This window comes from Trachypithecus francoisi, unplaced genomic scaffold (genome assembly GCF_009764315.1).
Source record: "Trachypithecus francoisi isolate TF-2019V2 unplaced genomic scaffold, Tfra_2.0 Lachesis_group9, whole genome shotgun sequence".
NCBI lineage: Eukaryota > Metazoa > Chordata > Mammalia > Primates > Cercopithecidae > Trachypithecus > Trachypithecus francoisi.
This window is the reverse complement of record NW_022681474.1, coordinates 3,520,891-3,535,295: the sequence shown is the minus strand read 5'-3', so window position 1 is coordinate 3,535,295 and position 14,405 is coordinate 3,520,891. Positions and strand designations below refer to the sequence as shown.

Sequence of the window (14,405 nt, the reverse complement as noted above, 5' to 3'; positions counted from 1 at the left end):
TACTCTGAGCTGAGGGGAGAGATACAGGAACAGCACAGATTTACCAAGACTTCCCCCCAGCCCTTGACTACACATGCGTCAAGAGGCTATAGTGGGACTAACTATAGAGAATGATCACAGGAGAAATCTACCTGCAACTGACTTCTTGTTGGGTTATTTATTCCACTCAATTACATTTTCTGGTGTTAACATTATAAGAAGTGGCAGCTTTGTTTTCCTTCTTGTGCTTTTGTTTTTAAGAGCGATGGTGAGATTTTTTTATAACGCATGCTCATCTTGCCCTGACACGTTCCTTACATTTTCCAAACGCGTATTCCCTGCCGGGTTTAGGGACTTTTTATTAAAAACAAAACAAGGCTTTCCAAATTATTAAAGGCAGACATCAAAACTCATATATATATATTATTTTCCAATCCTTCAAGCGTCTTTTCTAAAAACGTTGCTAATATTAACAGTATCACATAGCGCATTCTCCAGCCAGGCCCACTGCTTTCCTAAGATTTGCAATGGATTTGGACTAATGTGGTTCCTCTTTGAGCAGGCTCCAGTCTAAATCAATCCAGACCATAATTAGGCCAAGTTGAAATGTAATGTGATCTCACTCCACGGCCTCGTTTCATTCTTCCCGCTGCAAGGCCTTAGTATTTGGGGGAGGGGTATACGTCTCTTTGACTTACTTTGGGAACCTCTTTTGACTTCCCATTCTCAACTGTTTACCAGCAAAGCTCTTTGTGAGGTTAGGTGGTGCATAGTCACTCCCGCCCTGGAGAGTTCCCACCCCATTGTGCCCGGGTGCACAATGCACACACACACGCGCGCGCACACACACGGTCATGCGTGTTGCATTAAAACATGAAGCCTTCAAACACTGCTAACGGTCATGAAATAAACAGAAGAAGGTGGGAATGGATATTTAAATAAATATAGACAGCAGCTTGCAGCAACTTCTGTGAGACTAGCACATACATAGGGTTGAGAAAGCATTGCTTTGCTTTTATTTATTTATTTTTTTGAGACAAGGTCTTGCTCTGTTATCCCATCTGGAGTGCAATGGCATGATCATTGCTCACTGCAGCCTCAACCTTCCAGGCGCAAGTGATCCTCCTGCCCCACTCTCCTGAGTAGCTGGGACTACAGACACACACCACCACCTCTGGCTATTTTTTTGTAGAGACAGGGTCTCACTATGTTGCCCAGGCTACTCTCTCGTCTCCACTGATCCTCCCGCCTCAGCCTCCCAAAGTGCTAGTATTACAGGAATGAGTAACTGCGCCCAGCCTGCATAAAATTTAAAAATGTCATTAGGCTAAGATTTCATTTTTTAAAATGAAAAGTTAAACACCAGATCACAGGGTCTAAAGGTGATGATATATCAAGTGAGATCGTGGTTTCCTTGTTGACCACCAGCTGCTCAAGAGGATGTCCAAAGACAAGTCTGAAATACCCTTAAGAAAGAACAAAAGCCACAACAATAAACTCAGGCACAAAATCTTAGGAAGATGGTGGCCAGCCCTTATAACCAATGAGGCACGATCACAGGAGGAGATGCTTTATGAACTACCATGCAAGTATGAGGGATCATCATTAGGACTTGTCACTGGGACTCCCACAGGGTCCTATTTGGGATTCATACTGGTCGTCATAGTTCTTCATCAACTAATTCTTTGATGGGTTTAGGGACTTTTTCTCTTATTGAAAACAAAACTAGGTTTTCCAAATAATTAAAGACAGACACCAAAACCCATGTTTTTCCCAACCCTTTAAGCATATTCTTTATAAAAAGTCACTAATATTAACAGTATCACATAGCGCATTCCCCAGCCAGGCCAAGTGCTTTCGTAAAATTTGCAATGGATTTGGACTAATGCGGTTCTGCTCCCATTCTTTCTCTGACAAAGCACACGAGAGAGGTTTGGATGTTTCCAACATTTGTGTTTCAGGAGAGTGCTCGCCACCCAGATAGGCTCTCTTTTGATCACTACCCTTGCCTTCTGTCAAAACGATCAAATAACATCAGTCAAATGACACCAAAAAGATCAATGACATCAGAAAGATCAATGCCATCACAAGACAACACCAATCTCAACGGGATGAGCTAGGAAAGGCTTACAGCTTCTCGGAGACACAGCTTCTTCAGTTCCTCCAGCCTCTGACGCAGGGTTTCCTCCAGAGCTTCCTGCCTGGACTTCAAGGCAGCCAGCATGTCCTTCTTGGCCGACTGCGAGCTATCTGATTCCTGAGAACCTGTCAATAAACAGTGGGGTTACTTGGCCAGCTGACAGGGGACACACATCTGGACCACTAATGAATTTAACTGGAGCCCACGCTGCGGAGATGGGATTTACCCCAGGAACCAAGGGAGTGTGAAATAAAACAGGTGCTCAGCGCTTTAACTGTGAGAAGCGCATTCCAACACTGCATGGAATTTACAGCTAGTCAGAAGAAATGGCAGGAAGATGGACCCTCCTGAAAAAGAAGTTTATCTTTCTCGATTATCTTAAGATATGTCACATACCTGTTTTAATTTTACTAGCAAATTCTAATAGACTTTACACAAGAAAGGGGGAAAGAAAAGCTCACGCCAGCAATTTTAATACATATTGAGTTATATATCTTTTTTTTTTTTTTTGAGATAGTCTCACTCTGTCACCCAGGCTGGAGTATAGTGGCATGATCTTGGCTCACTGCAACCTCCGCCTCCCAGGTTCAAGCGATTCTCATGCCTCAGCTTCCCGAGTAGCTGGGGTTACAGGCACCCGCCACCACACCAGGCTAATTTTTGTATTTTTAGCAGAGATGGGGTTTCGCCACGTTGGCCAGGCTGGTCCCGAACTCCTGACCTCAAGAGATCTGCCTGCTTCGGCCTCCCAAAGTGCTGGGATTCCAGGTGTGAGCCACCGTGCCCAGCCCTAAAACATATTTAATATGTTATTTTGTTCACTTAAAAATACTTACTATTTTTGCTTAGTGCAAACATAATGCGTGTTTATCATAAAAACCCTGAAAATGTAGACATGTGTAAAAAATAGTCCATTAACTCATCACCCAGAAATAATCATTGCTGTGCATTTTCTTTTGGCCTTTTTTCCTAAGCACATATATTTAAAAAATAAAAATAGAATGTTACTGTATTTTTTAACCTCATATTTTGTATCATGGGCAAATTATCCTAATAAAAGTTATACATATTTTAACATGCTTTTCCTGGTTAAACATGATGATTCAAATAGCAGAGTACTAGATAGGAAACCTTTGTGGAAGGCAAACTTCAAACCAAACAAAAGGAAAATAAGCTGAAATGCCAACTGGAGGAATTTAGGTTAGACCAAAGGAGTAAGTTCTGGGCTGCCAGTGTTTGGATTCTGAAATAAGTTTCCTGCAGTGAAGCTATTATACTTTTTCTACCTTGATGGGTTAGAAAAGGAACATTGACTCTCTACAAAGGGAAAAGCTAATTATAACTTTTCTTTGCAAGCCCATCGTGAGCAGAAGTGTTAGAAATGGACAGGTGTTAGTTGGTGTGCATTCAAGGTGCTCACACCATGCCACTGACAACTGCATCAAAGAACTTCAAATACCTAGGGAGATTAATCCAATTAAAGATGAGCAAGATCTCTTCCACAAAAACTATCCCACTCTGCTGAGAAAAATTAAAGACCCAAATAAAGAGAGAGATACACTGTGGTCAAGGATTAGAAGGTTGATGTTGTAAAGATGTCCATTCTCCATGAATTAAACAACAGAATCACTGCAATCCCAGTAAAACCTTGGTAGGACTTTTGGTAGGAAGGAAAATAAATTGTATTTCCATAGGAAAAATGGATTTTTTGGACAATTTTAGTAAAGGGATGAGAGAATAATCCAATCAGAATTCCCAGAATCAACAGTTCTGTTTCTTCCAATGGTAGAAAAGGCATTGCAGCATCATAAGGCTAGAAAGAACTTTTTTTTTTTTTTTTTTTTGAGACAGAGTCTCGCTCTGTCACCCAGGCTGGAGTGCAGTGGCCAGATCTCAGCTCACTGCAAGCTCCGCCTCCCGGGTTCACGCCATTCTCCTGCCTCAGCCTCCCGAGTAGCTGGGACTACAGGCGGCCGCCACCTCGCCCGGCTAGTTTTTTGTATTTTTAGTAGAGACGGGGTTTCACCGTGTTAGCCAGGATGGTCTTGATCTCCTGACCTCGTGATCCGCCCGCCTCGGCCTCCCAAAGTGCTGGGATTACAGGCTTGAGCCACCGCGCCCGGCCTAGAAAGAACTTTTGTCCTGTGACATCAAACAGCTCTGCTTCACTTAAATTGTCCCCGTAAATACACTATTCTTCTCTTTTATTTAACATCTCTGAGCAGAAAACCCTGTATTCCATCAATTCCCATACGTACAGGCGGTTACAACCCCAATCATCAAGAACTTTCAAGGTCTAAGAACATTCTGACTCTGATATGGGTTTTGTTCTTTCCCTTGCTTACTCAGTTTGACTTTGAAATAGAGAATACATCTGTCACCGCAGAAACATACTGTCTTTATGCCTCCAAAGCAGCTAACACATATTAGCTTGAATGAGCAACCAAATAAATGTTCACAATCATATACTTGGATGCTGTAATGCAGTTGTATCTCCTCTTCATAACAAAAATCTAATACCTGTACGTTGTTCCATTATGGAACCTATCTTCCAAGCTCTCAACTGTTTGTAGCTCTTCCCTGGATTTTGACATACTTCAGTTGCAGGTCTCCGAATGCAACTGGACACAAGAAAGCTTCACCCATGACCTCATGGTTCTCATGGACTAAATCCATAGAGTGTCACATTCATACAGCACATTGCTGGACATTATTGCAGGTTCCCCTTTTGGAAACGGTTTAGGTTTGCTCCCTCCATAAGCCAATCACCCTGTGCTTTCCAGTCCTAAATGATCTCCAGTGTACGTCCCTCCAAGGTTACATGGCTAAATCATTGTGACTCTTAATCTGGTTCTGTTAGTAATAGTCGCCAATCACATTTGAAGACTCAGGAACATTTTCTGAAGTACTGTTTCATCATTGAAAGAATTAATAAGAATGTAAAACAATACTGGAAGGAAGGCAGACTTTAGATTTAAAAAACAGGCCTAGAGAAACTTGGGTCCAAGAAGATTAAAGGATTTCTAGCTCAAGTGAAAAATTCATTGTTTTCCCTGTCACCCCTGCCTAACCTCTCAAAAGGAAATAATGATTTATTAAGTCCAATCTAAGAATTAACTGTGTTCAGGAATGGCACAAATCACAACAATATGAAACTCAAGGGAGGTAAAGCACACCATTTTTAGATGATCATGTTGCTAGTTATGGGATTAGTTAAGATTTGGCCCTGAGTTCCAGGGCTCATTAATGCTACCCAAATTATCATCATTTACAATAATTAGCCTAGATACCAAGCCACAGAAAACAGGCAAGAAAGTCTTGGCAGACTCGATGGCTCAAGAGCCCCTCTCTGTATCCGCTAATGCTGGTTGGCTCCGTTTCATGCCATTAGCCTGGGAGTTACCTCAGGGCGAACATGGTGTCTGGGTACCAAGTTAAGTCCCTGCGAAGTCACCGAGCCAGCCTACCCTGGACTGCAGATTTCCACTGTAGTGTTAACTGGATGGCGGATAAAGGGTAAAACAGATCTGGGTATGATCAAGTCAAAACCACTTACTGGATGTGTGGCCTTGAGTGCTACCTGCCCTACTTAATTCATAAAGGGCTGAATGAGATAACCCACCTCCCACACTTTGCACTCACTGAGCCTGTAACAGGACAACCCTCAAGCTAGGGCAGGTCGAACCTGAGTGTGTGTGTGAGTGTGTGTGTGAGTGTGTGTGAGTGTGAGTGTGTGTGTGAGTGAGTGTGTGTGAGTGTGAGTGTGTGTGAGTGTGTGTGAGTGTGTGAGTGTGTGTGAGGTGTGTGTGAGAGGTGTGTGTGAGTGTGTGTGTGAGTGTGTGTGTGAGAGTGTGTGTGTGTGTGAGGTGTGTGTGTGAGTGTGTGAGTGTGTGTGAGGTAGGTGTGTGTGTGTGGTGTGTGTGTGAGTGTGTGTGTGTGAGTGTGTGTGTGTGTGTGAGTGTGTGTGTGTGTGAGGTGTGTGTGAGTGTGTGAGTGTGTGTGTGTGAGTGTGTGTGTGTGAGTGTGGTGTGTGAGTGTGTGTGTGGTGTGGTGTGAGTGTGTGTGTGAGTGGTGTGTGTGTGTGTGTGAGTGTGTGTGAGAGTGTGTGTGTGAGTGTGTGAGTGTGTGTGTGTGAGGTGTGTGTGTGAGTGTGTGTGAGTGTGTGTGTGTGTGTGAGTGTGTGTGAGTGTGTGTGTGTGAGAGTGTGTGTGTGAGTGTGTGTGTGTGTGTGTCTGTGTGTGTGTGAGTGTGTGTGTGCATGCGCAATTAGAAAGAGAGAAATCATTGCAACTGCCTGTTCACTGTTGCTCAATGAAGCATCAGTCAAAGAAAAGAGCTAAAGAGCTTCGTACCCAATTCAGTGTAACACTTGAGGTCTAAAGCTTACCTTTAGAAAGGAGCAATACAGGACTAGGCAGTGTTTTCTTTAAAAAAAATTTTTTTAATTGACACATAATAATTGTATGTATTTATGGGGTACACAGTGATGTTTTGGTACATTTCAGGGTAATTAGCATATCCATCATCCAAACATTGATCATTTTTTGGGCTGGAAATACTCAATATCCTCCCTCCAGCTATTTGAAGCTATACAATACCCTACTGTTAACTATTAACATCCTCCAGTGCTGTAGGACACTCAAACACTTTCCTCCTACCTCGCTGTAATGTCTGTCCTTCAGCAAATCTCCCCCATCTCCTACTCTCTCTACTCTTCCCAGCCTCTAGAAACTTCTGTTCTGCTTTATACTTCTATGAGATCTACTTTTAAAAAATACACAGTGTTATGGCCGGCCACAGTGGCTCACGCTTGTAATCCTAGCACTTTGGGAGGCGGAGGCAGGTGGATCATGAGGTCAGGAGATTGAGACCAGCTTGATCAAGACGGTTAAACCCCATCTCTACTAAAAATATATTAAAAAAATTAGTCAGGCATGGTGGCGGGCACCTGTAATCCCAGCCACTCGGGAGGCTGAGGCAGAGAATTGCCTGAACCCAGGAGGCGGAGGTTGCAGTGAGCTGAGATTGGTCCACTGCACCACAGCCTGGGCGACAGAGCAAGACTCTGTCTCAAAAAAAAGAAAAAAAAAAGTTCACAAATGATGTTTCCTGAGTCCTTGGGTTTGCAGCTATGTCTTTGGGGCAGCTCTGGATGGAGGTGGGGTCAAGGAGGTTCCATGACTATTCTTATACTATTGTACTCCACGTTCCTCAAAACAAAGCAGCTCCCTGTGAACCTGCTGCATGTATTCAGGCTGCCGTATTGTAACGAAAAGGTTCCCACTGCCTTTTTTGTCTTTAAAGGAAATCCACTGTTCTGGGGCAAGGGCTCGGAGCTCTCATGGTTTGTGTGATCTCAGAGCTTGTGTGATCTGAGCCCGTGGGCCGCTACCTGCAACTAGGCAAACGTGGCCACTAAGGCAAGAGGTGGCCGAGAGCCCAGTGACACAGACACACCAGGAACATTCCACAGAAGCAGCTCAAAGGGCATCAGGAGAGGGAGTCCAAGATGCCCTCTGATGTCAATCTGCTTTCCCACCTCCTCCACAAATGCCCAGTAGGCATCCCCCGACCCAGCAGGGTGGTTTTAAAAGGGAAGAAAGAAAGAAGCTACAAGACAGGGAGAAATCAGGAGGCGGAGGTTCACTCTCTCTGTCCGCCTTGATGCTCTCAAGTGACAGAATGACTCCAGGAAGAAACTGAGGCAGGGCAGAGCCTTAGGGCTCAGGGAAATGGGACTCTTGAAAACTAAAAGCTGGGCGCGGCGGCTCACACCCGTAATCCCAGCACTTTGGGAGCCAAGGAGGGAGCATCCCTTGAAGTCAGGAGTGTGAGACCAGCCTGGGTAACACGGTGAGACTCCGTCTCTACAAAAACAAAACCAAACCAAAAATCCAAATTTCAAATCAGCACCTAGGCTTATGCTGATTTATCCATTTCCAGTTATTTGAACACATATATGCTTTTGCAAGTGGCAAACCTCTCTGAGGTTGTGTTTAGCCCCTTAGAAATTAAAAAAAAAGGGCTGGGCGCGGTGGCTCACGCCTGTAATCCCAGCACTTTGGGAGGCCAAGGTGGGCGGATCACGAGGTCAGGAGTTTGACAGCAGCCTGGTCAACATGGCGAAACCTTGTCTTTACACTTTAAAAGTACAAAAATTAGCTGGGCGTTGTGGCACACGCCTATTATCCCAGCTACTCGGGAGGCTGAGAGGACAATCACTTGAACCTGGAAGGTGGAGGTTGCAGTGAGCTGAGATGGCACCACTGCACTCCAGCCTGGGTGACAGAGCGAGACTCCATTTCAAAAAAACAAAATAAATAAATAAATAAAAAGGATATAGGCTGGGCGCAGTGGCTCATACCTGTTATCCCACTGTAATCCCAGCACTTTGGGAGGCTGAGGTGGGAGGACTGCTTGAAGCCAGGAGTTCAAGACCAGCCTGGCCAACATAGTGAGACCTGTTCTCTATTAAAAAAAAATTAAACGATCTAAATCTGCTATCATGGAGAGGGTGGTGACTGGTGGGAAAGGCACTGGATTTTCATCACACATCTGCCATTAAATGGTGTAAGGCCTTGAGTTACTAACCTCATGGCCCCGTCTATAAAATGACCAATTGACCAATCTCTAAGATTCCTCAAACTGAAGACACTATGACTCAATAAAGAGCTTACTCAGAGTTCCTGTCAGGCCTCTGAGCCCAAGCTAAGCCAACATATCCCCAGTGACCTGCACGTACACATCCAGATGGCCCCAAGCAACTGAAGACCCACAGAAGTGAAAATAGCCTTAACTGATGACATTCCACCATTGTGATGTTTCTGCCCCACCCTAACTCATCAATGTACTTTGTAATCTCCTCCACCTTAAGAAGGTTCTTTATAATTCTCCCCACCCTTGAGAATGTACTTTGTGAGATCCACCCCCTGCCCCCAAAACATTGCTCTTAACTCCACCGCCGATCCCAGAACCTATAAGAACTAATGATAATCCACCACCCTTTGCTGACTCCTTTTGTGGACTCAGCCCGCTTGCACCCAGGTGAAATAAACAGCCATGTTGCTCACACAAAGCCTGTTTGGTGGGCTCTTCACACGGACAGGCGTGAGACAGTTCCCTCTTGCTGCTAGCAGTCACTTTTGCAATTTTTACAACAGGAATCCTATACACGGTGCTATCTTCCTTCCCCCTTTTCTCTACCTTCCCAACATCTAGCCTTCTGCCAACTCTGCTCTCATTTCATTTACTGCTACAGCCTCTCCCGGGCTGGAAGGGTGTGTCTCATTATTAACCAGGGCCTAAAGGATTTACTGCTTCATTTTATCAACAGACCGAAGCAAGTATTTGTAAACTCAAATGCTAAACAGAGTTTAATCTGAGCTGTCTTTGGGATTAATGAAGTAGAAGATGGATGGAACCTCTTTATTCTAGGTAGAAGGGCAAGATTTCAAATTTTATTGATTGAAAAAACAGTAGTTAAGTGCTACCTGGAAAGGGCTGTCCAAGCATAAGGAGTTGGTGTAGGAGTCAAAGGAAAAACCGAGGTAATCTCATTTTTTAAAAGATACATGTAATGCACAAATATCTACATATATATACATATATATAGATACATATATATATACATGGTAAAGTTTCAGACAACACTCAGATTTATGAGTATTCTGAATATTCTTTAGAGAACACAAACTGGTATGTAGCCTCCTCTAAAGCAAAAGCCCACACCAGTGGTTTTGAGTTAACAGGGCTGGGTGTGTGCTCCAGCTGTGGGGACTTGGGAAGGTTGTGCAACCTCCTGAAGTCTGTTTCCTCCCCTATAAAATGGGAATGGAAATGGCACTTCTTCAGAAGTGGGGAGAATTAAAAGGGATAAACGCTTAGAAGATGCTTGGAAGAGAGGTGAGAATATATTAAGTGTTACATGAATACTAGTTACTCTTTCTATTAAAAAGTGAGGCCGGGATGGTGGCTCACACCTAGAGTCTCAGCACTTCTGGGAGGCCAAAATGGGACGAATGCTTGAGGCCAGGAGTTTGAGACCAGCTTGGGCAACATAGCCAGACCTTGTGTCTACAAAAATTAAAAAAAAATTAGTAAGGCATGGTAGTGCATGCCTGTGGTCTCAGCTACTCTGGAGGCTGAGGTGGGAGAACTGCTCTAGCCGAGGGCGTCGAAGTTACTGTGAGCTGTGATTGCGCCACTGCACTCCAGCCTGGGCAACAAAGCAACACCCCATCTGAAACCCACCACTATTCCTAGCCTTTATTAGGAGTCTGCATCCCAATTCGGAGAGCTCCAAAATGTAGATGAGAAAGTCCATTTAGTGGACAAGCAAGGAAACGTGGAATGCTTGCAGACTACCACCCACCATGGCCACATCAATTCAGGAAGCTCACGAGAAGGGTAAGGAAATGAATCTTTACAGAACTCCTAAACAGGAGCTTCTTACCTGCTGTACTTCACTGAATCCTCACAGAGACATCGTTCCCATTTTCTTTTTCTTCTCTTTTCTTTTTTTTTTGAGATGTCACCCAAGCTGGAGTGCAGTGGCGCGATCTCGACTCACTGCAACCTCCACCTCCTGGGTTCAAGTGATTCTCCTGCCTCAGCCTCCTGAGTAGCTGGGACTACAGGCGCACGCCACCATGCCTGGCTAATTTTTCTATTTTTAGTCGAGACGGGGTTTCACCATATTGGTCAGGCTGGTCTTGAACTCCTGACCTCGTGATCCACCTGCCTCGGCCTCCCAAAGTGCTGGGATTACAGGCGTGAATCACCGTGCCCGGTCTCCCATGTTCATAGAGAAGGTCAGAGTCAGAGGGAGGCTGAACTGGGAGTCTAATTCTGCTGTTCTGTCTTTTGCCTCTTGCATAAAAGCTCAACACGGGTAGGAGCTTTCTGTCTTGATCTCAGCTGGGTTGCCCTAGTAAACCTGTGTAGAAGGCAGTCACATTGCCTCCCAAGCCGGGGCTCTTTGCATGATAGTGCAAGCATCAAAACCTAAGAGCAGGAAGCAGGGCAGGGGCTCTTTGGATCACCCAGGCTGGAGTGCAGTGGTGTGATCTCAGCTCACTGCAACCTCCGCCTCCTGATTTCAAGTGATTCTTCTGCCTCAGCCTCCCGAGTAGCTGGGATTACAGGCATGCGCCACCACGCCTGACTAACAGAAGCCGCTGGAGCCCCTTCCATGTGCAAGGTGTTGTGGGATAGACACGAACAGCAGACATGTATCCAGCACTCAGACCTGCCCGCCAGGAGGCAGAAGAGAGCAGACCACAAGAATAGGCTGAGCACAGTGGCTTACACATGTAATGCCAGCACTTTGGGAGGCCCTGGCAGGAGGGTTGCTTAACGCCAGGAGTTTGAGACTATCCTGGGCAACATAGTGAGACCCCGTCCTAAACAAATAAAAAATAAAAAAATTAGCTCGGTGTAGTGGTGAGCGCCTATAGTCCCAGCTGCCCAAAAGGCTGAGGCAGGAAGATCCCTTGAACCTGGGAGTTTGAGAGTACACTGAGCTATGATCACGCCACTGCACTCCAGCCTGGGTGACAGAGTGAAACCCTCTCTAAATAGGCAAAAAAGAATGAGACAGGTACTAGTTGCCGTAGAAGGTGGAAGGTGGAACCCACAGCCGGGAGCTGACTGGGTAGTTAACCTGGATTGTAGCTGGTCATACATAGTTGAGAATTTTTTTTTTTTTTTTTTTTTTTTGAGATGGAGTTTCACTCTGTCACCCAGGCTGGAGGGCAATAGTGTGATCTCAGTTCACTGCAACCTCTGCCTCCTGGCTTCAAGTGATTCTCCTGCCTCAGCCTCCCAAGTAGCTGAGATTATGGTACACCACCATGCCTGACTGATTTTTCTATTTTTAGGAGAGACGGGGTTTCACCATGTTGGCCAGGCTGGTCTCCAACTGCTGACCTCAAGTGATCTGCCCGCCTTGACTCCCAAAGTGCTGGGATTACAGGCGTGAGCCACTGCACCCAGCTGGGTGACTTTTTTTATTGCCTGAGAAGGTTAAGTCTGCCTCTGAAGTATTGTCAAGAAAACACAGTGTCAGGTCAGTTCTCCAGCAAAAAATCTTTCCTCCCAGTTTTCAGGAGGAAAATATCGACTTGAATGATACTAGATTAAAGATAGAATCTGTTGTTTTCGGCGACCTTATGACATTTCAGTCCTAATCCAAAGGATTTTTATTGAACTAGGTCACTAATAATCTGGCCAATGAAGAAGACAAAAAGAGCTGATCCTACAGAGACAATTCCCATCCAAGCAGAGAGAGAGATGGAGTGACTCATGCCAAGTCAGAAAGCCATTTTCGGGGGTATTTGGAAATCTATGGAGTGAACTTCCCAATGCTGTGGACATTGTTTGAGACCCTGGAGACACTGCCTGTGTCACTGTGGGTTTCCCACCTTCCAGCCGGGGAACTCCAGACTCCAGCCGGGGACAGCTGGGTGTGGAGGGGCGGATATGGAGGGAACGCCAGCAGCACAAACAGCAGCTCTTCTCCAGGCTGGCGGACACATGGAAGAACAGCCAGCCTCATTCAGCCGCGAGCCAGAAATGCTCCAATTGTTCAGAAGACCCCGGGCGAGTCAGCACCGGATATGAGCGTACATTCTGCCCGGAGGACGTTGTCAGGAGCCACGCGTGGCTCATCTGTTTTTGACACAGAGGAGATATTGATGACCAGCCACTGATTTCAGAAGACAGAGAAGGGGTGCTTTCCTCTCTGGAAGGAGGGGAAAATTCGAAGCCAACAGTGCTCCAAAGAAGAAAGGAATCTGTTGTTCTAGAACTAAAGACGGGAAATGACAATCCGTCTCTTTAGACCTTTAGAGAAAAAAAAAAAAGAAGGCATATTCCCAGCAGATCAGTAAAAGATGTAAGGAAAAGTTTTGGCAGACACCCCAGGAATACATACGAGGAAGAGGTTAGAATTCTTCTTTATGATAAAAAGATATTTATTTCCTTGACAAACCCTCAGTGATGAATTTCTTACATAAAATATGTTCCAGGAGACCACGGGAAATAATGCCACTTTGCAGACTGCAGGATAAATGTGTCATCTCTGGGGACCGTTATAGAGAATTAAATGTGATTTTTAACATGAAAAAATGCATGCTTGGAGAACTTTTCATCAGGCTTAGAAATTTTAGAAATAAAATAGTTCATTTCAGAGAGCATTGAAATTGAAGCTCTTTGAAAAGCAAGCACCTTTTGATGGTGGCTGTTAGTCTCTGGAAGAGCTTTGCTTTCTGGCTAGACTCCATGGCTCACTGAACCTTGGTGAAGAGTGCAAATGTAATTTAACAGAGAGAGAGGGGAAAAAAAAACACAAAAAACTGAACATTCAATTACAAAAATTAGCAGCATCCAGTAAAATACCCAGTTGAAACTATGGTTTGTAAATCCTATAGTTTCCATTTCTTAGGCTGTGAAATGAGGGCGCTGTCCTATCTTCTGGCTCCAAGCTTGTTAGGCTACTGCAATACCAACGTTTGCAGATTAACTGAATTTCAGTCATCCTTGTTCTGTGCTCCCAGCAAAGGAGTACTGGAACAGAGGGCTGGCCCTAAATGGGAACAGAGAAATGCTTGTGGGAAGTGATAGGGATATCTCTTTTTCAGTACTTAAAATTTCATCACAGTCCTACCCAGTCAGGAGGCTGAGGCAGGAGGATCCCTTAAGCCCAGGAGTTTGAGGCTGAAGTGAGCTAGCATTGCGCCATTGCACTCAGGGCGATAGAGCGAGACCTTGTCTCAAAAAAAAGAAAAAAAAATTTATCATTGGAAAGTCATTCATTTAGGTTCCACATTGTCATTCGGTCCTAGTTCTCTTTAGTGCGCAAATATTCCTTTATTAGTAACACCTGAGGGCATATAGTTGTGTAAATGACTGCTTTTATTTCCCCCAAAATAAGGGCAGAAAGGATAACGATTCTGTCTCCCTCTCAATTTTGACTCAGGCCAGTCCTGCTCAAACACGTCCAGAACCATCCATTCCCCAGAAAGAGATTTCGCAGCTCTCCCCGGGCACACAGTCCAGCATAAACAAACTCTGGCACAGTCCGACTTTGGCTGCGCCCTGCGGCAGAGCAGAGGCTATGACCAAAATTAAGGCCCCTGGAATCCTGTCCATTGCTAGACCTAAAAGGAGAGGCCACAGGCCATGGGTAACGGAGAACTTTAAAAGGCCAGGAGGAGAGATATAGGGAGGAGAAGGAGGAAGAGCAAAAGAGAAGGGATGAAGACAAAACCGAAAAATGTCGTGTGAT

The 14,405-nt window shown here is 45.0% G+C and overlaps 1 protein-coding gene across 7 annotated transcripts in view; it reads right to left on the bottom strand.

Annotated features, from left to right (window-relative positions):
• Positions 1–14,405, bottom strand: part of FRMD4A (FERM domain containing 4A) — a 544,823-nt gene that overhangs the window by 28,821 nt on the left and 501,597 nt on the right. For all 7 annotated transcript variants that reach the window (XM_033209304.1, XM_033209303.1, XM_033209300.1 and 4 more), the window contains one exon: positions 2,111–2,244. In XM_033209304.1, coding sequence (XP_033065195.1) covers positions 2,111–2,244 — 134 coding nt within the window. The remainder of the gene's footprint in view (positions 1–2,110; positions 2,245–14,405) is intronic.